Source organism: Protopterus annectens, chromosome 14.part0, assembly GCF_019279795.1.
Source record: "Protopterus annectens isolate FY-2018-M chromosome 14.part0, PAN1.0, whole genome shotgun sequence".
Classification (NCBI taxonomy): domain Eukaryota; kingdom Metazoa; phylum Chordata; order Ceratodontiformes; family Protopteridae; genus Protopterus; species Protopterus annectens.
The window spans coordinates 661,649,920-661,674,516 of NC_056748.1; the positions used below are offsets into that span (position 1 = coordinate 661,649,920).

General features: G+C 39.6%; 1 protein-coding gene across 1 annotated transcript in view; it reads right to left on the reverse strand.

The window, feature by feature from the left end:
- The window catches only part of STAMBPL1 (STAM binding protein like 1), a 417,426-nt gene that overhangs the window by 29,978 nt on the left and 362,851 nt on the right, over nucleotides 1–24,597 (reverse strand). Inside the window, exon 9 of the mRNA XM_044056412.1 lies at nucleotides 11,312–11,424. Coding sequence (XP_043912347.1) covers nucleotides 11,312–11,424 — 113 coding nt within the window. The remainder of the gene's footprint in view (nucleotides 1–11,311; nucleotides 11,425–24,597) is intronic.

Sequence of the window (24,597 nt, forward strand, 5' to 3'; positions counted from 1 at the left end):
CTCAAAGAGGAACTAAACCCACACATAAGGCTGCTGTTTAATCTTAGCCTTACTACAGGATACGTACCCAAAGAGTGGCGTACGACAACAGTGGTCCCACTCCACAAAGGCAGTGCTTCTACAGACCCTGGAAATTACCGCCCCATAAGCTTGATGAGCCTGGTCTGCAAAGCTATGGAGAGGATCATTATGGAACTCATAAACAAAGACATTGGGGACCTACAGACATTGGATCCTACCCAATTTGGCTTTGTCAAGGGCAGATCCTGCCTTTTGAACTTGGTCGACTTTTTTGAAACAGTCACTAAGGCCATTGATGAGGGTAAGGCAGTTCACACAGCCTACCTTGACCTTGCAAAAGCCTTCGACACAATACCTCACTCGGGCATCATAGACAAGCTCACCAGCTTAAATGTAAACCCATATGTCACAAGATGGGTTGCAAACTGGCTCAAGGACAGAACCCACAGGGTCAGAGTTGCTGGAGCCATGTCAGACTCTAAGCCGGTCACAAGCGGTGTCCCACGGGCTCAGTCCTGGGACCCCTCTTGTTCAGCATTTATTTTTCCGAAGTGCAGGCAAACATAGGAGGATTGTGAATGACAAAGTTCGCAGATGACTGAAAACTGGGCGCCATAATTGATACTCCAGCGGACACAAGCATCCTTCAGAGAGGCCTCATAGAAATGGATAATTGGTGTCAGAGCCATGGCCTTAAGCTGAATGCCAAAAACTGTATAGTCATACCCTTTGGGAAAAACAAGGTACCTACAAATTACCACATAGGTGGTAATCCATTAAGTACGGAAGAGGTAATCAGGGACCTAGGGACCCAAGTTGACAGTAACCTCTCATTTGACACCCACATTGCCAAAGTGGTTAGGAAGACCTTCTATATTGCCCACCTTATCATGAAGGGATTCACATCTAGATCAAGGGAGGTCATTGTGCCCCTGTACTCTTCTCTTATCAGGCCAGTGATTGAGTACAATGCCCCATTTGGGATGTATCTTACCTGACACCTGCAGCAGTTGGAAAGACCCCAAAAGTTCCTCATCAAGAGGATAAAGGGTCTCAAACATATGTCATATGCTGCCCGGCTGAAGAAACTCCAGCTCTATTCAGTCGCATACCGCCTACTCAGAGGTGATCTGTGCCTGACGTACAAGGCCATGTCCAATCCGGAATTAATGGACATACTCCACCTCAAAAAATCCAAATCCATCAGAGCCACAAGAGCAAGAGACTTGAACCTCAACACAGAAATAAATAGGACGTGCTGGAGGGACAGATTCATAACCCAGAGGCTCCCTACACTCTGGAACAGAATCCCAGTCCATGTTAGGCAGAGCCCCTCACTAACTCTATTCAAGAGAAATCTTGACGAGTGGATGGGAGATCGTAGGTTTACCCCAGAGGTCATCTCTGTGTCACTACTAGACAGAGGCACAGTAAACTAAACCCTAAATGGGCATAGTATTCTCATCCTAAGGGGTGGTGTAAGCCACACACACTCTGGCTAGGCTTATAAATGCCCTAGGGCAGATAGCCTAGTACGCACCTATGAACCTAAGAAGGCACAGGAGTTATAGCCAGCTAGTTTATATATTTATCCATGGTGGGAGAGACTCTAGTTTGGTCATTTAGACTGTACTTTTATCACTCCCAGCAGTGGTGCAATTCTTAAATATCACTTTTCAAAATCATCAGTACATATATTTTGCATAAATAAAAACACATAGCTATAAGTACCAGATTTAGTCAATCATGTGATTCTTTGTCTGCTGGAAAGGTAGAAGCTTTTTATTCCTGGGTGTTTGAAGGGTAAACTGTCAACCACACATGTTGAGGGGGGAGTTTGGAGAATAATTTGTCAGCTCCACATGTGGAAGGGTTTTATTCTACACCTCTTTACTTACTCTGATGCTTTATACAAGTGGAGAAAGGACAAACACAGGGCAAGCAGATGAAGTCTGAGTGCCTACCACATAAACACATACAGTGGCACCCAAACACCACATTTAGTTGGCCCCTACATCACGGAGTATTAACAGTATACACCCGAACTCCTGGCCCGACTCACTCAGGCTCTGCTTACATACTGCAAGTCACCCCACCAGACAACACTCCTAGGTCATCTATAAAAAGAGATGCTTGTGCCTAGTTGCCTTACTAGGTTAACAAATTAATAATTAAATAATAAAAATTACTTATTGAATAAAGTACGTGCATTATCTCAGCTACAGAAAATGTGGCAGAATAGTCTGATAAATAACAATGCAAGTATTATATTCTCTTTTCCAATAATTCATAACCTTCAATATTTAATCATATTTTTTTAATTTTAATGGATTCATTAAGTCAGTAAGTCCAAATGGTTCTGTGATATTCTATGTGCATATAAAATACATTTCTTAATTTCTTATGAAGATTTAGTCCATCAGTCCCATATTCTATAGAAAATACATGCTGAATTCTCATATTTTTCAAATAATCTGCCAGCATCTGTATTAATCATTTCATTCAGTATAGAATACAGTGATTCATCATTACACTGCAGAGAGATTCTGATTTACTTCTAGATATGTATTGCCATCTGGTGGCCAAACACAATACAAGCAATGGAGTTCATGTTCAGTTCACCACAACAGCTAGCGGACCAATACAGTAAAAAAAAAAACTGAAAACAACAAAGATACTACACTTTGGATAAATACTATAGCAGCAACTTAATGCATTACAATTTCACAAATCAATAGCGTTTTCATCTGCACTTAGCAAAGACTTCATTAGAATGAATATAAAACCTTAAAACCCATGTTACCTTAATTATATCATCTAATACAATTAAAGGTTAAACTTTGCATAAAAATTATATAAAATGTTCTTGTATATAACTCTTAATAATTGTAGTGTATACCACACTGAAACTGTACTTAATATAAATATACAACAAACAAATGTTTTAAATAAAAAAGTCATGCAAAGGTCATTTTCTTTTATGTTTATAATAGATCTATAAAATGTTCAGTTCCTGTAACAATTACATGAACTGCATTTACATGCCTTTATATCACTTTGTCGAAATTTTGATAAATGATGTAAGAATGTTGTACTACTTTCCTATATTTTGGTTACTCTATTTCTAGTGTAGTGCTCTTGTGAATACTACTAAACGTTTGTGTTATTTGAGACTTTTGCATGCACCACCCTTTATTTTTTAAGAATACATGATGCTTCATTTATACAGGTTTCACAATATAGCAAACTGTAGTGCACTGCTAAAGAGCTGGCCGCCATTTCCCCAGAATTTTCAGTGCTGTGCTTTATTTAGCTGCCATGCTCTCAGTCTGCAAACTGCAGTGTCTATCAGCTCCGCAGCGTGCCAGCTGTGCAATTCATTTACAAGTAATATAGTCATGCCGTCAACTGCTAAACGTAGGTTAAATAGATTGAGTCAGTCCATCAGAGATTGTTTAGTTCTGTTTATCTGGCAGCTGGGTAAATTACCATGCCCCACGGATAATGTATTTTAGGTTTTAAAAAGTACTTTTAGTAAATGTTCATAGATTAGTACTAGGTTAACTGCCCTTGCGAGCACTTTTAAGCCTAGCCAATTATCCTCTGTGAGATTCAAACCCTATACCTTGTGTTTGTAAGGCAAACACCTTAACCATTAGGCCACCCTCCCAGCCCTTTGGTGATAATTCACAGTTAGAGACCTTCATGGATATGTGGGGTTTGTATTATTGTCTCCAGGATGAAGTTTGAACTGAATTTGTTTACTAGCATGTTATGTTCACTGGTTTTGAGTGGATGAAAGAACTTTGAGCAATGCTGTTATTATCTTCTTTGGGTAACTAAAGAAGAATCTCAAGCCATCTCTAGCTTCTGATGCATCTTTAGCTTCTGATCTGTTGAACAAGCAAGTCTTCTAGATTTAGCACTCAAAACTGTTTCGGTTCCCTTAAAACTAGCCAATCTTCTAGTTTAAGCACTCAAAACTGTTTCTGTACCCTTAAACTAGCCAGTCTTCTGGTTTTAGCACTCATAACTGTTCCTGGTGCTCCGCACTTGTCCAACTCTCGCTGCAAGCACTAAATAATCTACAAATTACTGCAGCACTCAACTTTCCTCACTAATCAAGAGGAAAGCAGCTTCCAGTACTTAAATTAATAAGCACTAACCAAGCATGTCCGAGGCTCAACTCCTGGTGTTCTCTCCTGTCCACCTGATGAATCTGGGCATCTTGGGGCAATGTAGCAATTGCCTCATGTACACTGACAACCCTCTCCTCCTACCACCCAACACTATGACCTGTGAAAGATGCACTTATATAGCCAAATTGGAAGCCAAGCTTTCTCAATCCAAGACTGGACTAGCCAGTCAAGAGGAGAAGGTTAACACCACACCGCACTAAACACATCAAAACCTGCACCTCCCAAACCCACCCATGGTAATACAAAACACATACCTACATTTGCAGAGGTTCTCAATAAAAATCTGCCCAAAAAGAGACCTCCAAAGCTGAAACACAAGCAACCACCCCCCAACACTACCTGAATGACACATAGCCCACAAAATCAGTGTGCCACTCAACCTCAGCCCATAAGGCAAACAACGTACCCAACACACTAGCCATTGGTGGTTCTATAGTCAGGCACATTGACTTCCCCCTCACCGGGCTGAACAAGGAGAAAGTCACTGTCAGCTGCCTGATGGGTGCCAGGATCTGCCATATAACGTACACACTCAGGTCATGCCATAACAAGTATAAGTATGACTCCGTCATTGTCCATGTTGGAGTGAATGACCTGAGACATACCTCCCTGGACTACATGAAAAGACACATGGAGGAGCTCTCTGACCATGTGGCCCAGGCAGGTATAACACTATCCCTGAGCAGCATCCTACCATCACCCAAAATTATACCACAGTACAAGGACAAAATGATTGACTTCAACAATTGGCTACGATTCTGGCGTCATTCCAAGGGGATCCAGTATCTGTCTGCCTGGGATGACATGATCGACAGGCCAAGATGCTTTGCCAGAGATGGCCTGCACCTGTCACCACTGGGATTCCAGACACTGGCTAAGGCTCTTAATGCCCCTAGAGTGCTTTTTTAGGTAAGGCTCAAACATCAAATGCACCACCATAGTAGACATAAACAAGCGAAATCTAAGGGTAATGCTAACCGGTGCTAGAAGTCTAGAAATCAAAATGCACACACTCGAGGTGCCTTAAGATGGAGAATATCGACATCTGTGCAGTGACAGAGACCTGGTTTAAGGCTCTAGAGAGCACCCCTGCATTACCAGGCTACAATTCTTACCACACCTTTTGGCCACCCAACCTGGACTGAAATACTAAAGGAGGAGGCGTGTCCATATTCATAAAGGATATCCACACCTCCAGGCTAGTTGCTCAACATAATGCCTCCGAAATTATCCAAGTACAATCAACACTGGGCAAGACTGCAGTTCAGGTTGTAGCATGTTACAGATCCCATGCCATGCCCCAGGACACCCGCTCCATGTTTCTCGAGATACTGGATGATATTAAGATACAGCCCAATACCCTAATTTTAGGAGATATCAACTACCCCTCCATCAACTGGGAAAACTACTCATGTACTAACTCATTTGCCCAATGTTTTCTGGAATTCATCAATTCCAATGCCCTGGACCAGCTTGTCCATATCCCTACCAGGGGTAGCAACATCCTGGACCTGGTCATTACCAATATGGGTAATAGATGCTCCACACCAGAGGTCAACTCCTCGCTGGTCAAGTCCAACCATAAGCTAATCACTCTAGACCTCCATATCCCACCCCCCTCCCTATTAAGAAAACCACCGTAAAAAAACTTCTCCAAAGCCAACTTCATGCTTCTTAAGTCAGAAGTGGCAAACTTCATTACACCCACACAGATGGAAAATAGTGGCACGACTGCTGAATCATATACAAATGCACTGTAAAAGCACATACATGCGTGCATGGACCGTGCCATCCCCAACAGAACCAAGATGTTATCCTCAAGAAAAAGGAAGCCAATCTGGTAGTCCCTGCCATAAACAAGGTCTACAACAGAAGGAAGAAACTGTTGCAGAAAAGAGTAAAATCCCATGACTGCAGGAACTCCCTGGTCATCCTCTGCAAGAAGCTGAGATACCTCATAAAATCCTCCAAAGCTAGTTACAAAAATAAAATCACCATGGATTCTAAAGACAACCACAATGCTTTTTACAGCTATGCCAATAATCTCAATGGCAACACTCAGATCTGCTCGGAACTACAGCACAATGGCACCACATTTACCAAACCAACTGATACTGCCAACATCCTGGCAGACCGGCTCAGTGCTGACTTCACCCCCCAAAGTGCCCATCCCCATACTGGATGATTGCAAAGCCCCTGAAATCATGGCCGCACAGGTGAAGACCTCACTCTCCAAAGCCAAGAACACAGCATCTATGGGACCAGACAATATCCCAGGCTGCGTTCTGCAGGAAACTACAGAATGAACTGGTACCCCACCTAAGTACCATGTTCAACCATAGCCTCACTACAGGCTTTGTGCCTAAGGAATGGCACACAGTGACAGTTATCCCACTCCACAAAGAGGGTGCCACCACAAACCCTGGGAACTTCCGCCCCATTAGCCTGATGAGCCTTGTCTGCAAGCCATGGAACGCATCAACCTAGAGCTTATAAACAAAGACATAGGTAACCTCCAAACTCTGTACCCCACTCAGTTTAAGTTTGTAAAGGGTAGATCATGCCTCCTAAACCTGATTGACTTCTTTGAAGCAGTTGCTAGAGCTGTAGACGAGGGTAAGGTAGTGCACACAGTCTATCTCAACCTTGCCAAGGCTTTCGACACCATCCCCCACTCTGGTATTATAGATAAACTTGCTGGACTAGGCATAAATCCCTATGTCACAAGATGGATGGCCAACTGTCTCACTGACAGAACCCACACAGTGAAAGTAGCCAACTCCAAATCCGACTTCAGACCAGTGACAAGCAGAGTACCACAGGGTTCGGTCCTGGGTCCTCTCCTGTTCGGTATCTACTTCTCCGAAGTCTAGGCTAATACAGCTGGTCTCTGGCTATTGAAATTCACAGACGACTGCAAACTAGCAGCCATAATCGATTCACTTAAGGATGTGGACATTCTACAAAGAGGTTCACTGAGACTGATGCTTGGTGTGAAAGTCATGGCCTAAAGCTCAATGCCAAGAAGTGCATTGTTATCCCCTTTGGGAAAAATACCCTACCCATGAACTACCACATAGGTGGTAGCCTACTAAACACCGAAAATGTAATAAAAGACCTTGGGACACAGGTGGATAGTAGTCACTCCTTTGATAATCACGCCGCCACAGTAGTCAGCAAATCCTTCTACATGGCACGCCTCATCACAAAGGGGTTCTCCTCCAGAACCCTTCTACTCATCCATTATTAGACCCATCATAGAGTACAATGCCCCATTTGACATGTACCTCACAAAACATCTGCAGCAGCTGGAAAGGCCACAGAAATACCTCACTAAGAGGATTACAGGCCTCAAACAGATGCCATACGCCGACCATCTCAAAAAACTCCAGCTCTACTCCGTTGCATATCGCCTACTCCAAGGCGACATCTGCCTAACGTACAAAGCCATGTCTAACCCAGATCTGATGGACATGCTACACTTAGAGAAATCCCAATCTCTCTGAGCCACATGCCCCAGGGACCTAAACCTTGTCATCACAATAAACAGAACATGCTGGAAGGATAGATTCCTGTCCCAGAGATTTCCCATGCTCTGGAATAGGCTGCCCATTCATGTCAAGCAAAGCTCCCCATTAGCCCTCTTTAAGAGAAATCTTGACAATCGGATGTGTAATAGGAAATTCACCCCGGGAATCAATGCTGTGGCTCTGCTTGACAGGGGTACAGGAAAATAATTTTCTTGGGTGGCGAAAGCCAGGGAACTCATTTAGGTAGGCTTGTATAGGCTCTTGGGACGATAGCCTAGTACTTACCTATGAACTTACCTAAGTCTGAGTTAATGAGATCTGTTTGTTTTCCTGATGGCATTTTTCAACTTTTTTGATAATTTATTGATGTTTGGTTTCATTTAGAGGACTTCAGTTTTGCTGTATATTTTAAAACGTTTCTTTCTTTCTTTTGCCATAGAGTTTATTTACGCTTGTGAATCACCATGTTATTTGCTCTTAAATTTCCCTTTTTGTTTTGATCTAATTGGGACAGCTAAATTAACAAATTTATCCAGTTAAGAATAGAACTTGTCTACATAAACACTTGCTGCATCACCATCATGGGTAATGCAGCTATATGTGACTTTGAAGACTTCATCATAGAATTTTTAGGTTTGCATGTTTAAAGTCCTTGAATTTGGTGATATTTACATCTGAAGATTTAGAGATTTTCACAGATAAGGTTACCAGTTTACGACTGGAGTTAATTGGTGAGGGGAATACCATGAGAACAGTACTTATAACAACCAGGTCAATAATATTTTCCCCTCTAGTTGGTTCTTTGACCTTTTGATGGATTTTCTAAAATTTCTGGACAGCACTACGGCATTTTTAAAATTTACATCCACTCCCTCATTAGAGAAGATTAATTTTTTGGATGTTTTACTGGTCAAAAATAGAATTAGAAAAAAGTTTGTCTAGTATTTTTTGGAAGGCCACATATTCAAACACTGTGTTACATTTTTCTAGCTGCCACCCCTACCATCAGAAAAAAACTATCGTGAAGGGATAGCTGGTGAGAGTAGCTAGCATGGTTTCTGATTTGGGGATGTTTTTAGTTGAAATACAAAAATTGAAAAACATGTTTTTGTCCAGAGGTTATCCTTGTGAGTTGGTAATTGCTATAATGATGCAAGTGGTGAAAAAAAGAGAAGGGAGCAATACAGACCACTTCTCATGTGTACGCAAAATTTTCAGAGTTGTGATAGTGGAAATGATTTAAGGAAAGCTTTTATTACTACCTTACAATTGTGATGGGAAACAAATTAGGAACATTTTGTTTCAGAACTGGAATGTTTTTAGAGTATATAAATAATTGTAAGACCTACTGGGAAATGATCCAAAAATTGTGTTTAAAAGGGATAGGAATTTTAAAGATATGTTGGAATCCAATGATTTAAAGAAATTGGTTTATAACAGGGGTTTGGATAAAGCACCTTTAAATATGGTGCACGTGTACAACACAGACATTTTTTGAAGGAGACAATATTTACTTGAATGGAAAAGAATGTGTCAACAAGAATGCCTATTACAACTGCACTTCTAAAAGGGTGATTTATGTTGCTAAGTGTCAAGTACATGAAGCTTTTTATACAGGAAAAACTGAGAGGAAAATTAAATAATGGATTTACAAACACATATATGACACTGGTAAAGGAAATGGAAAACGTGTATTGGGAAGGCATGTTAGTGAATACCCAGAACACTTTTATAAATTCTGGGTGGTTGATTCAATACAATTAGATTTGAGAGGGGGGCCATGGAAATTGAAATTAGAGGTTCTTGAACTTAAATGGCAGTTGGTAACAGCTGCTGATAAATTTCCAGGGCTCAATGAAACTATTAGTATAGACTGTATTTTGAAATTGAAACAATTCAAACTGTAGACACTGTTTAGATAATTGAATACTATATTACTGGTAATGGTCTTTTACAATTTTTATAAAAATGAATATACATATGTCTTGTTAGTGTTGGTTTAAAAGATGGCTATTGAACTAACTGATGCAATAATGTCCCATTGTAATTGCTATTTAAATCTCTGTTAATGCAATTGGTTTTGTTCAGAAAAAGTCCGTGAATGTCTTAGACAAAAGTGCTTAACCTATTTTTTCATTAAAGTACACTAGTTTTAAACTGATAATATGGTGGCATCCTGTGTTTTTACATTTCATTTCCAAGGGAATCATTCAATTGTTCTGAGGTCCATTTGCAGGAACTGGTCTGTGGTTATTAGTTTTATTTTACTGTTCCTGTATACGTTCTGTTTGGTTCTTCACCATTTGGTCCTGGAAATTCCTCATTATAAAGTCAGAGAACACTTTCTGTATTAGGCACAACAGGTTTGTTGAAAGAAGGAATTATGGGTGGATAAAAAGAGGGCTGTGGAAAGCTCAGGCAGAGAATATGAGCTATTTGTGAAAGAATCTCAGTGACCAGAGCAACAGCTCTGGAGACACTGCGTATAGTGATAGAGGACCTGACACAGGAGGCTAAAAACTGTTCTAGTGAGTACTCCAAAAGTTACTTACTTTTAGAGACTGCTCCAAGCATCATAAAACATGTTTAAGTTACTGCAATGTAGTGAGATAAACTACAAGATATTTATGTTTTTATGTTTGTTTGAAGAAACTGCATTTGAGTTTGCATGTACATAAGAAAGTGTATTTTTTAGTGGACTAAGTGTGTGTTTGTGTGTGTGTACGGTTTTGTATGCCATCTAACTTCCCATGACAAAGTATAAACTCATTACACCAGAAAGATAGATGTAAATACTTGGGGATTTCTAATTTGGTTTCACCTCTTGGGCTACAATCCTGCTGCTACTGCCTCTCACTCTTTTACCTATTATTCCTTTCTGTTTCTGTATATTCTCTCTCATGATGGCACTCTCTGCACAAGATGTGAGAATCATCTTTGTACACTAATTTCCATTTCTCATTACTAAGCTCTTCTAGCATCTATGCTGGTAATTTTAACCTGGGTCATCTGGGGCTAATGCCAGTGCATGGCTTCTACACCACAGCACTAGCATGAAACTATAACATTTAAGGCTGAACCTCACACCACATTCAGGAAACTTGGCCAAAGATCATTTAGTAAAATGTGCCAATCTTCATGTGTTTAAAAATGTGTTTAGGTATATACACTTGTTTAAATGACGGGAAGAGACTTTGCCCACTGAGGTTCTAAACATTAAATGCAAGATTCACAGACATAACTGTTACTGCTGTAGTCTTTAACATAAAATGTGTGCTTATTTCTTCATTAACTAAATAAAACCAGCTATGTATTAATTGTTGCTTTCAGAAGAAGGACCATGGGTAATGTATTAAGCCACTTGTCTCTCACAATGTAAAAGTTTTCTTTACTCCTACGTTTTACAGAAAAAAGTTTGTTAGCATATAATCTGAGTTACACTGCCAAATATAAATAAATAAAAGAAAGACAAGTCTTATTTACTGCTGTATGGCATTGTTCTCTGTGTATGCATAAATAAACAGTGGTATTGTATAAACCGACTACATATATGTAACTTACTCATTATGCTTTGGTGAACAAACAATTGCAATAGCTTCCGGAAGCATCAGTTGATAGGCACAGTGAGTATGAAGGTCCACACTTGAAAGAAATGCTGTCTGAGTTGGATGCGTCTATAACAAGAATCAAAGCCATCAAAAAATAAACAAGTAGACATGAAGAACACTTAACAAAATAACTATTCTTGCTAAGAAAATAAGATTTTACACAAAAAAATGGACTACACTTTCTGGGTTTGTCTTCATTACCAAAGCTAACCATAGTTCTTGCAACCAACTTATCTTGAAGGTCTAACTGCCATTCCAAAGTGACTCATAGAAATATACTTTTATATTATTAATTTGTGTTGTGTAGCACCTATTCAACATTAACTATTCCTCCTCTCCGTAAATCACACATCCTGAATACATGGATCTATGAAACTGGCTGTGAAATATTAATTTCCTGAGCCTTGTTAGATGGGTTAACCCAGCTAGACAAGAGCAACGATTCACTGCAGACCTGATGAAATAAACTCCAGAACATAAAACAGATTGGTTGTCCACTGGAAGCACAAGTCTCAATAAGAAGATCCCTGACACCTTGAAAATTAAAGTTTGATTTCAGTATTGTCTCATTCTGAAACTCAGTGATTCTCCAGGGGTTTCATTCCCTCCCAAACTTCCTCATGTGTTGGCTTATGTCCCCACACCCTTGTCACTTATATATTCTGACTCTGAGACAATCGTATATAGAAGTGGAAGCACTTCAAGACAATGCAATTTCAGAATTACCATAAATCCTCCCTATTCTCATTTAAATCTTCAGGCTTGCAATGGGCACTATAAAACTTTTATGACATTATGAATTAATTAATTGACTCAAGAAGCACAACAGGGTATAATTACAGCATGCTGTTAGGGTCAGCCTTGCGAACAAACAGTGTAAAAGCCTTTTTTGCCTAGGACATAGTGATGTACCTTATTATCTCAGTGGCCTTGGTGACAAATTCTGCTTGAAACCCGGAAAAGAAAATTTCAACAGCAATTGCTAACCTCTGGTACTCCCATTTGATGTGTCCTTTTTAGCCTTTCAACAGCAGGCCTGAAAATAAAAAACAGCATGGAATGAAAAGGAAGGGGCAGAGGAGATTATTCTAAATGATATTCGAGAACAGGTGCAGTGAGTGAAGCTAGGTCAGAGAACCATTTCACTAAGACAGCAACTACAGCAATATGACAGTGGAGGAGGCCTACAAAAGCAGTCTGTTCAAGGGGAGGGAAAGGTGCTACGACTTTAGAATGTTTGTTTCTATTCCACTTTTATTACTTTTCTGTCTCCCTTTCTATTTGATCATCTAGCCTCCTCTCCATGACTACCCAACCATTTCTTATTACACAGGCAAAAGCCAGTCACAGCCCAGTCATCATTCAGGAAGTCAAGAGTGGATTTTCCATGTTCTGACAAGATGTCCACCCCAACAGCTGACAGGCATGTTCACAGATGTGAAGGCCTACAATTTTTGTAGTGTCCTTGAATATGCACCATGACTGTTCAAGTTTGGACATGACTTGTCTCCAATGCACACACAGTATGCCAAGCACCTCACTCTTCTAGGTGCTACCATTCCAACAGGCCAGACTTGCCTCCCTTCCATGAGGATGTGTAACCAAACATCGACCACTCACTCCCATTCTCCTATGCTGTCTCTTCCAGTGTCCCAGCTCAGTAGTCAGCCTTGGGTTATACGGATCACATTACCCCATATCGTGGAGCTGATTTTTGTTTCCACACTTGTAACCATGTAGGTTTACTCATTTGTAAGGTATCTGTAGGACTGTAAATAAGCTAATGCCTTGTCTGCCTAATCACTTCCAAGACAAGTACAGATCAAACATGCAGGTTTTATTAAAAGGTCAGTTTTATTTATTCCAGTAACTATTACTTCCTATCTTTCTAACAGAAACATGCTTGTTGAAAATAGTTAGAGCTCCTACAAAGTAGCTAGAGAGGTCATGAACAGAAACTAGGGAGGCAAGTAAAGCCCAGCCCATTGCCATTACATCTTACATCATTTATAAAAGGTTGTAAAAAGAAATGGATCACAGTCCTAATGTGGATGTTTGTAGAGAATACTTTAGAGCAATGATTGATAATCATAGAGCATGGCACCATTGATCTTAATATAAATTAATGTGTTTAACTGTGCCTAGTCAAATATGCAGGCACTTGTTTATTATCAGCTCTAGAAAGAACATAAAATATTTGGTGATAGCGCTGAACAAATGAAATAAGAAACCAGTTTTAATAAAGAACACACATATTAAGCGCTTTTGTCCCCACAAAAGCGAGACTTCATCAGAATACAAAATTACACTCCATAAATCTCATTAAATATCATCCCAACCCACAGTTTCAGTTAATATTAATGATATAAAAGTAACATCATATAAAAATTCACATTAAAAAGTGAACATTGTAAAATAGAATAAAATGGTCGAAATACCAAACACACTGAATGTAACATAAAAATTGACAAAATAAACTATATATAATAGTAGATATTCATACAATGATTTGAATAAATCTCTAACATTTCTCAGCTTTTTCCTGCAATATAGGAGATATAGAAATTACTTCATTTAAACCTGGGGAAAATTAGAAGCCAGTCTCAACTGCCACTGCATCTCTTTCTTAATCAAGCCATTCGTCAATTACCCCTCTCTGATCTATTACAATGGTATCCAAAATACTAAAAACAAATTTGCTGAATGCCTCACACACTGAGGAATGCTTGTATAGGGCATTCATTTCCTTTTTATTAATATCAAACATGTTCGTAAATTCTATTTCTCAATGCCCGTTCCATCTTACCCACATAATAATTTTCACACCTGTCATAAATAGCAAGATATATCGCCCATTTAGTACCACAATTCCCAGATTTAAACCTAATGTTTGTTTTCATAACATTCCCTAATGTTGTGTGTGCCACCTTGTTGATATATGTGCACTGCCTACAATGTCCACAGGGGTAAGTCCCCTTTTTTTATCCTCCTTGATCTTAGTTTTCTATTCCAACAGCTGTTTAAAATTGGTACCTGTTTTATAAAAAAACATTGGTTTGTTACCCAGTAACCATTGTATTTGTGGATTTACCTTAAAAATGTTCCAATTCCTTCAGATGATGTTTCAGTTACACTCAGTATGTGTGGTATTTCAACCATTTTATTCTATTTTAAGATGTTCACTTTTTAACGTGCATTTTTATATGATGTTACTTTTATATCTTTAATATTAAGTGAAAAATGGGCAGGTCAATTGCATCATCAACCTATTGTGTGGGTGGGGATAATATTTAAAGAATGTATGGAGTATAATTTTGTATTCTGATGAAGTCTCGCTTCGGTGGAGATAAAACGCTTAATACGTGCGTTCTTTATTAAAATCGTTTTCATCCAGTAACCTGTTCCAGTGCATTTTACTGGATTAGTTATTTTTCATGCTGGGGCTGGCTTTCTTTGTGAAATAAGAAGCCATTTATAAGTCTCAGACTGCGCCATGGGAAGTTACAACCATTCAAGACTAAAGCACCAGATTGAAAAGAATCACTTAGTCATTCCATTGTTTCCTCATGGAGTGCCCTTGTAAACCTGTATTTATGATACATGTGATCATGTTTTTGTCACTGTTTTACCTTAGAGATTTAGATGAATAGTGATCAGATACATAGACATTTTGTAACATATGACACAAACTTGGACAGTTGGATCATTACTTCTTTCTTTCATTATATCATTCCCAGATTACAAGTTTAATTTAAATAATAGTAATTGGAAAGGCACTTCATATCCCGACTCTCAGTTGTGGCATGGGCAATCCTGGACATGGTACTAGCTCATCATATGATGAACACACACACACACACAAAAACATATACTAAACCTGTACCTATGGGCAACTTGGAATATTGACAGTTTACCTACTGCATGTCTCTGGCATACGGGGAGGAAACTGAAGCACCTGGGAAAACCCATACAGACACATGAAGGATGAACAGGCCCTTCACATAAAGCATCTCAAATGAGAATCAAACTGGAGATTCCAGTATTGTGAAGCAGCATCACTTATGACTGCACTACTGTGCCACCCCACAGGTGGCGCATTTCCACATATAATACAACTGCGCACATCCGTGCTGCACTGTCTGCGATGTATGTAGCCTTGTAGGATGTAGAACTCTCCTCCTATGAGCTATATTCATATTTTAAGCCTACAGTATAAACAGAGGACACAAGTATCAGAAAACATGCTCAGTTCTACCTATAGATATGTGTAAGCTACAATTTTTTCCACTCACAGTTGCAACAAACAAACAGCTGGATAAACAAACTGCACTGCTACTTTAAATGAATATATATATATATATATATATATATATATATATATATATATATATATATATATATGGATTCACTTTATAATTTCGAAATCATGAAATACCAAATTTCAGTATTTCGAAATCATAAAGTCGAACAGCCATAATCCCAACAGCACACAATCGTGAAGCACACAATCACGAACACATACAAACCATACACCACACTACACATACATCAGCCAACCCACACTACAACAAACAAAACACAAACAAACAAACCTACACTATATGTAAGTAGGGGGGCAAGCCCCTCTGTGCCCCCCACACACCCCTACTTATATATACCAACTCTGAGATTGCACAGACACAAAAAGGAAACACACACCCACACATTTCACAGTCCCTCGCACACACAAACATCACACATATGCATACATCCACACATTCAGACACACTCAAACTCCCACACATAACCCTTACAAAACACTCACTTACCTTCAATTGAACTTACATACATACACGATACACTCCCAACACTGCACATCATGTACCATAAGCCATAACCACTTATATATATACCGGTAGCATGTACAATGTCAAATTACAATTTTACTGAACCATAGTGTAGCTGTTGCTAACATAAACAATGAGTTGTCTGCTGTTAACCACAGGATCTGAAGTAATGCATGTCTATAAGCTTCAGAAGCTCAAGACAAAGATTAAAAAAAAAACTCTGATAAAGTTATTCAGTAACCTGATGCATATTCCTCTCAAAGGAAAACAGGAGACACGTCAGAGATACATGTCCTGGTGCTGTGACCAAACATCTTTTAAATCTGTTGATGTGGGGTTTTTTTATACCCCATATGACCACAATCAGTCATTCCTTCCCAGTACCAAACAGTCCATGCATGCTACTTGTATCCGTAAGAGCAAGACAACTTTTATTCCCCGACCAGGGTAAGTAACCTTCCCATTTATTCTCTTCTCAAGGCAGCAGTCTAATAAGCCTACCTAAGGAGGTAAGAGTTGAGTTTCAGGAAACAGGATGTCCCTGTACTCATGTGGGAATCCCTCAGCATCATAACCCCTTCTCATGGTGGCTTGTGATTTCATATACATTGCTATCCCACATATGCACACATCTCCTGCCTTAAGTGCAACATGTAGTCATGACAACACATGTGCTACTGGTAGCCCCTCAACACTATTCATGGGCTCACTGGTATAAAATATGTTCACAGGTTCATAGGAGATTACTAGGCTAATGGCTCAAGATCCCTTGCAAGCCTATGCAGTTTTACCAAGATTTTACCAAATTTTCTATCCCTAGGGAAATGATAAGTGTCAGCAAATATGGTTTTGACTATTTTTGCAGACTGCCTCTGTCCATAAGTGATATGGCAATTTCTCATTCATTGGTACAGATTGCACTTGAAGATGGTCAGGGAAAGCTGTTTCATGTGAGCAGGTAGATTATTCCAGATAGATTATTCCAGAGGAGACACATATCTGTCTCCTCAGATGATCTATTCATGTCGGAGATCAGTTTTAGATCTTTGAAATGGGCACCCTTGTGCAGTTAGATTTGTTAACATGCAACATTTCTATCAGAGCTGGATCAGACAGTGCCTTGTAGGTTTGGCACAGATTACCCCTCAGTAATTTGTTGGAAAATGAATATAGTTATAGAGCTTTTAATCAGTCCACATATAGTATGTTGGTTATACCTTGTACATTTTTGATGAGAAACCTCTGAGGATGCTCCAAATATTGAGGTACATGCCCAAGGATGCAATGTACTTGACTATTGGTCTGATGAGGGCCAAGTACAGTGACAACCTTAGATCTGGATGTCACGCCCTTACTTATAAGCTGAGTCATAGAAGGCTTTCCTTACCACTGTAGACACATGGTGGTCAAAGTTCAGATTACTATCGGAGTATACAGATCTCTCACCACTAGGTCCACTCTTAGGCAGGAGATCAAAGTTGTAATTTGCAGGGGTATTTGATTTCACAAAGGGTATTATTATGCACTACTTAGCATCTAGTTTGAGGCCATAACTCTTGACACCAATCATTAGTCTGCATCATACCTTTCTGTAGGATATCAGCCTCATTTTGGGAATCAATGATTGCCCCCCCCAACATGCAGTCATCAGCAAACTTGGTCAGCCAAAAGCCATCTACATTTGCCATGATATCTGAGAAGTATATACCAAACAGGAGGGGGCCCAGCACTGAGCCCTGTGGTACTCCATGGGTGACTGGCCTCTTGCTGGATGTGGATTCCTCCACTCTAACAGCATGCTTCCTATCCATTAGCCATTTGGCTATCCATTTGGTGATGTAGAGGTTTTTGCCCAATTTTGTGAGTTTACCTATAATACTCAAGTGAGGTATTATGTCAGACGCTTTGGCCAGGTTGAGGTAAGTGGTATGTATTGTCTTACCTTCAACCATGGCCTTGGTGACCTCCTTAAAGAAGCCCACCAGAATAAGCAGGCAGGACCTGCCACTGATGAAGCTGAACTGGGTAGGGTCTAGAGTCTGGAGATTTCCTATGTCATTGTTAATCCGGTTCATGATTATCTTTTCCATAGCCTTGCATATTTATTTTATTTTATTTATTTTACATTTGTTGACCGGGCTAGTCTAGCTGGATATATATCCATTTTCAGTAGAGGCCCGGGGAGAAAAGCTCCACACAAATACAAACAAAAACAAAAAAAAAAACAAAAAAAAAAAAAACAAAACAAAAACGTATACAAATAGAAAAATATCATTACAAGGTAAAAAAGGATTAAAAACCATATGATACAGTGTAACACTTCAGAAAGTTAACAGAGAACATCATCTTTCTTATAGAGGTGACTAGATGCACTCTAGTAAGAGATAAGTACAATAATTTATATCAGACCTGAGGGATTTAAGAAATACATTGAATAAAGTTTGATTTAGTGATAGTCTTAGTTACACGACTAATTATTAAATGTTAGGAAGAAGGTAGAAGAGGAGAAAAACAGGGTATAGGTGTTGATTAGTCAGGTTTACTACAAGGACATAGCCAGTGACTTTGGAGGTAATTTTTGAGTTTTTGTTTGAAGAGTGGCAATGATGTAGTTAGTGTTATATCACTAAGTAGCAGATTCCAGCTCCTTCCTGCTGTATTAGTAAATAGAGAGTCACCAGCTGTGTTATTAGACTTTGTTAAGCTGGCAATGAGTTTACTAGAAGAGCGAAGGGAGTTGAGATTATTATATGGGATTAAAAGTTTTGAGAGTATAGGGGTATAATTGGGTTGGTACAGTAATTTGTGGGCAATTGTGAGTTGGGGGATTAACAGATGGTTTTGAAATTCCAGCCAGTCTAGTTGTTTTAGGTTAGAACAGTGGTGAGTTCTAAAGGGATTTCCAGTAGCAAATCGGGCAATATTATTGTAGCAAGTTGCAAGTTTGTTAAGGTTAGTTTTCTTAAGGTTAGTAAAAACAGGTGAGGCATACAGAAGAGTTAAGATTAGATGGGAATGAGCGATCTTGGCTCTAGCTGATGTGGTTAAGAAAGACTTAATTCTATATAAGGATCCTATTTTTCTGTTGACTATTTTAATGGTGTTGTTAATATGTTGGTCAAAAGAGAGATTATTGTCAATGGTTATTCCTAACAGTTTGGTAGTATAGTCAGGTGAGATGACAGTGGCATTATTTGAAGAGATTGTGAAGTCTAAGGGGGAGGACCTAGTAGTGGGAGTAAAGAGAAGGAGTTTAGTTTTTTTGGCATTAAGTAGGAGGTAACATCTGGTAAACCACGTTTCTACTGTGTTGAAGATGTTTTGAGTAAGGGAAGAAAGTTCAGTTGGAGAGGTAGCTGAGCAAATAAGGGTGGAGTCATCTGCATATTGAATGCAGGTTGCTTGAGGAATTGCCAAATAGAGATCATTAATGAATAAAGAGAAAAGAAGTGGTCCAAGAATGGAGCCCTGAGGGACACCGATGGTGACAGGTAACAAGGAAGAAATTTGATTTTCCCAGAGAACTGCCTGTTGCCTATTGCTGAGATAAGATCTGAACCAATTCATGGCTAGGTTATCAAAGGAGAGAGATTCAAGAATGTTAATTAGGATGGAATGGTTAACCATGTTGAAAGCTTTAGAGAGGTCAATGAAGAGAGCAGAAGAGAGAAGGTTGTTGTTGCGGTTTCTATTGATAGTGTCTGTAAAGGATAGGAGGGCGGAGGTAGTACTATGATAAGGCCTAAAGCCATGCTGACAGCTTGCTATTATGTTGTGGAGAGAGAGATACTGTAAAAGTTGTTGGTGAATGCATTTCTCCATATTTTTTGCTAAGGTTGATAGGAGAGCAATTGGTCTATAGTTAGAGTAATCGATAGAGTTCCCACCTTTATGTAAAGGGATAATGTGGGAGACCTTCCAGATGTCTGGGATGGTTCCTTCTTGGATTGTCCTATTTATAAGTATAGATATAGGGTATGTGATTACTTTGGCTGCTTTTTGGAGATAAAGAGAAGGAAGTTTGTCAGCAGATGGGGTACAAGGCTTCAGTTTATGAATAAGTCTATAGATGAGAGAGGCAGAGATGGGTTGTAGTTTAAAGTTATGGGAGGAGTGTGCTAGGTTGATTGGAAGGTTGGATTTATCAGTGTTTAGTTGTCTAGCTAGAGATTGTATAGTGTCAGTGAAGAAAGAGTTGAAGGTATTTGCAGTTAGGTGGGGGGTATCTGGATCAGCATCAAGAGGGGTGGGAGTTTTAGAGTTACCTGGGGACAACAGTCTATTGATACAAGACCAGAACTTTTTTGGATTATTTTGATGAGTTTGTTGAAGTTTACAGTAGTAGTTTTTTTTTGTCAGTAATGATTGCTTTTTTAGTAGTATTTCTAAGCTGGCGGAAATGAAGAAGATCAGAGCTATTTCTATGGCATCTCCATTTGGCCCAGACTTTGTTTCTAAGTAGAATTAGATTTTTTGTTTCATTACAGAGCCATGGGGCTATGTTGGACTTCATTCTGATGGTACGTTTGGGAGCATGTTTGTCGAGAATGGATAAGAAAGTTATATTAAAGTATATTACTGCATTTTCAAGAGGAAGGGGTTTTAAGGGGTTCCAGTTGCATTCTCTGAGTTCATTTTGAAATAAGTCTATGTTAAAATGTTTGGTAGAGTGTATTATTCTAGTGGTGGGGAGGTTATGAAAATCTTTCTTTTCTCTTGTAATACAAGTCAAAGAGTGATCACTGACATCATCTGGCAGGGTTTCTACTTTGTAAGTTTGTTTAACTTTGTTTATGAGTATCCAATCTAAGATACTCTCTTTTTTATTAGTTTTTTTAATTCTTGTTGTTGAGGTGATGGTTTGGGTGAAACCATGTAGGTTGATGTGAGAGGTAGGATTTTCAGCATTGATACTTTTCCAGTCTATGTTGAAATCACCTAGGATTATTGTTTCTTGGGGGTAAGTCGTAGATACCCAGCTGAGAAAGGCTTCTAAAGTGGGTATATTATTACCTGGTGGTAAGTAAATACAGATAATGTAAAGGGATTTCTTGGTGTTAAATTGGAATTTAGTTATGAGGACTTCTACTTTGCTATCCTGGGTTGGATAAGCTGGAAGGGTGGAGATATTAAGTTCATTCTTAAAAAGAATTGCTACTCCACCGCCTTTACGTTTTGATCGGTCAAGTCTCACTATATTATAGCCTTGGGGAGTAATCTCATTATCTTTTGTATCAGGTTTTAGCCAAGTCTCAGTGAGGCAGAGAATATCAAAGGAATGGATATCTAGGAGGGCATGAAGGTGAGATACTTTATCATTGATGCTTTGAATGTTCAGATGTCCTATTAGGAGGGAATTATTAAGTTTAGGGTTAATTATTTGAAAAGTAGGGTTGGTAGGTCCAGGGTTGGGGTGGATGTCTCCATCTTGTAAGGTGGGATTATTTGGTTTTGTTATTAAGTTGTTTTTTAGATAGGTTTGAAGTTTCAATTTTCTATTGGTGGGTAGGACATGATTAATGTGAGAGAGTCTGTGGTATTTAGGTAGAAGGTAGCTAGGAGTGGAAGTAATGTTGGAGTGTGTAGTTAGGGGTGTATATGTGCAAGTTATAGTTTGTTTGTGTGAGTGTATAAGCTGGACATAGTGTAGGTTTTCAAAGGAGGTAAGAAGGTAGGCTGAGAAGAGGGTGGTTAAGAGTAAAACTGATAGTGTAAGCATGGTTAGAGTATAAGGAGCCATCTTTGTGGAGAAGTAAAGTTGTAACTAGAGTGAAACGAAAGGTAGAGGAAGTGGGATTGGAGAAGAGAATAGATAAGGAACCTGCAAATGTAAGTGAGGGGAATAAAAGGATAATTAAATTATGTGTAGAGCGTTAAGAATAGAGGTAATTTAGGGAGAGTAATTATAGAGAGTAGTAATAGGAGGGTAGGGGTGTGGTTAAATTAAGCGGGAAGGGTGAGTTAAGGGATTGGTAGGGTGAGTTAGGGGGTGTGTTTAAGGAGGTATAAGTTTAGGACCTCTGGGGGTGGGTGGGAATTGGGGGTAGGGTAGGGGAGTGGAGTGAGCCCGCAGGGCGAACGGAGCGGGTAGAAACAATTGAAGGAGAAGCTGGAAAGGAGACTATCAGAAATGCAGGTGAGTATAGGTAAGAGAGGTATACCAGGAAAAGGGAAAGGTCTAGAATGGCCAAGTACACCAGCGAAATGACAAAAAAATAAAGGAGGGTTAAATCAGTGTTTAAGCATAAGGTGAAAGAGAGGAGGAACAGGTCAAGGAATAGAAACAAAAAACCTAGGCAAGTTTCAGGGGTAAAAAATCAAACAGAAGGGAGACAGATGGAGTACTGGCAAGGCTGAGGGTGAAGGGGGATAGGAAGACCAATACTGAAATTACAGACGTAGGACAGTTAGTGCAAGAGGGAGCAGCAGAGAAAAAAAAGGGATGAGGGTGCATAGGAGTGTCAGTTGATGGCCCTCCCTTGCACATTACTGGGACAAAGCCTATCTGGAGACTGTGGTTAAACAGAGATCTAAGTGGGTCTGTTAGGTCATGTTTCAAGCTGTTTAATAGGCACTGTGGAATTCTGTAGAGGCCTGCTTTAAAAAGCAGTGTGACAACCTGCTCTTTCATGATAACAGGCAAAGGAATGCTAGGGAATATTTCATAATGAGTGACCGGATGTGATGAGGGGGTGAAATTTCAGCTACATTTATCAGTCAGCAGGTTTGCTATTTCTTCAAGCTGAGTGTAAGCAGTGCAATCTACAGCCAGCTCAGCACATTGTTGAGTGTTTCCCTTAAGACATAACTAAAAAATGCTTTAATGCTTTGTGGTTATCCTTTGCTTGGGAGGCTACTTTACAATTGCATTTAGATTTTGGAGACTTGACTAGCTCCCTAATTTACCTGTTGAGATTAGTGATGGATTTTTTTTTCTCTGTTGTGCACCCTCCCACTTGTGTCTAGACAGAAATTTCTTCCATCTGTTATATGGTCTATTTATGCCAGTGGCCCACCAGGGTGGCTTGTTTTTCTGGCTGGACCTGGGTTTAGTTTTGTCAGGTACTGTTGTTTCTGTGCAGCTGTTTAAGTGGTTATGCAGGACATTCATAGGCATCTGTGTTTTGTGGGATTTTCAAAATTACCTATGCTATTATTTAATACAAGGTAATTTGCTTTGAAGAAATTATTTGGGTTTTAGGGTTTGAGGGGGGCTCTACCATTACATTTATTTCAAAGGAGACCAATTTATGATCTGATCTTACCAATGAGGACATTATGCGGGGGGGGGGGGGAGTGCAACACTCCACATGTTTGTGAGTACTATGTTCCAGAGTATTTGCACTGACAAAGTCCAGGTCTCTTTGAGCCTGCATATTAGTGGTCATATATGTTTCCCAGTTTATGGAGAGGTAGTTAAAATCTCCCATGAGTAGTGTGTTGGGCTGAATGGTAAGTGATTCTAGTAACTTCTGGTATGCATAGTGGTTTTCATGGTTCACGGTTGGGAACCTGTAGCTCGTGATGGTATGGTGTGGGATTTTACCTGTGGTCAGCTGCACATGTAGTAGCTCAAGTGAGTCATTCTGGTTGACCAGTCTAGAGGTGTGATTGTTCTTTATGTAAATGGAAACACCTCCTTTCATTTTTTTCCTTTTTCAGAGGGTTGTCTGAATGGATGATAGACACTGTTCCCTTGCACTGTTAGAGTGCTATCCATAGCCTTGAACCACATTTCTATAACTGCACAGATGTCAGCATTCTCCAGGATGAGGAGAACTTCCAGGGAGTGCAGTTTCTTGTTATGACTTCAAGCATTGAGCAACAGTACCTTCAGCTTGGCATTAAAATAATTTCTTATGTTGGTAGGTCTATTGGTTAAGCACTGCCTAAAAAGGCACAATGGGGATGGCTAATGCCTTGGCCAGTATTTGAAAGGCTAGCAGTGACAGGTGCAGACCATCTCTGCCAAGGAAGCATAGTCTGTCGATTATGTCACCCCAGGGCTGACTAATACTTGAAAGATACCAGTAGCTGAGCCAATTATTGAAGTCAATCATTTTCTATTTGTATTTGATATCCTTGTTAGTGAGGGTAGAATGCTGCTCAGTGTGAGGCTCATACCAGCCTGTGACATGTATTTAGACAGGTCCATCGTGTCTCTTTTCATATAGTCCAGGGAGCTGGATCTCAGGTCGTTCACACCCACATGGACTATGACTGAGTCATACTTGTGGTTGACTGACCTAAGTGCCTGTGTGACCTGCTGAATCCTGGCCCCCTGACAGGCAATTCACTGTAACCAGCTCTTTATCCAATTGAGTGAGGGGGATCTCCATTTGTCTCATGATGGAGTCTTCTATGACCAACATGTTTGAATGTGTGATGTTTCACCTTAAGGGTTTGCCTGTGG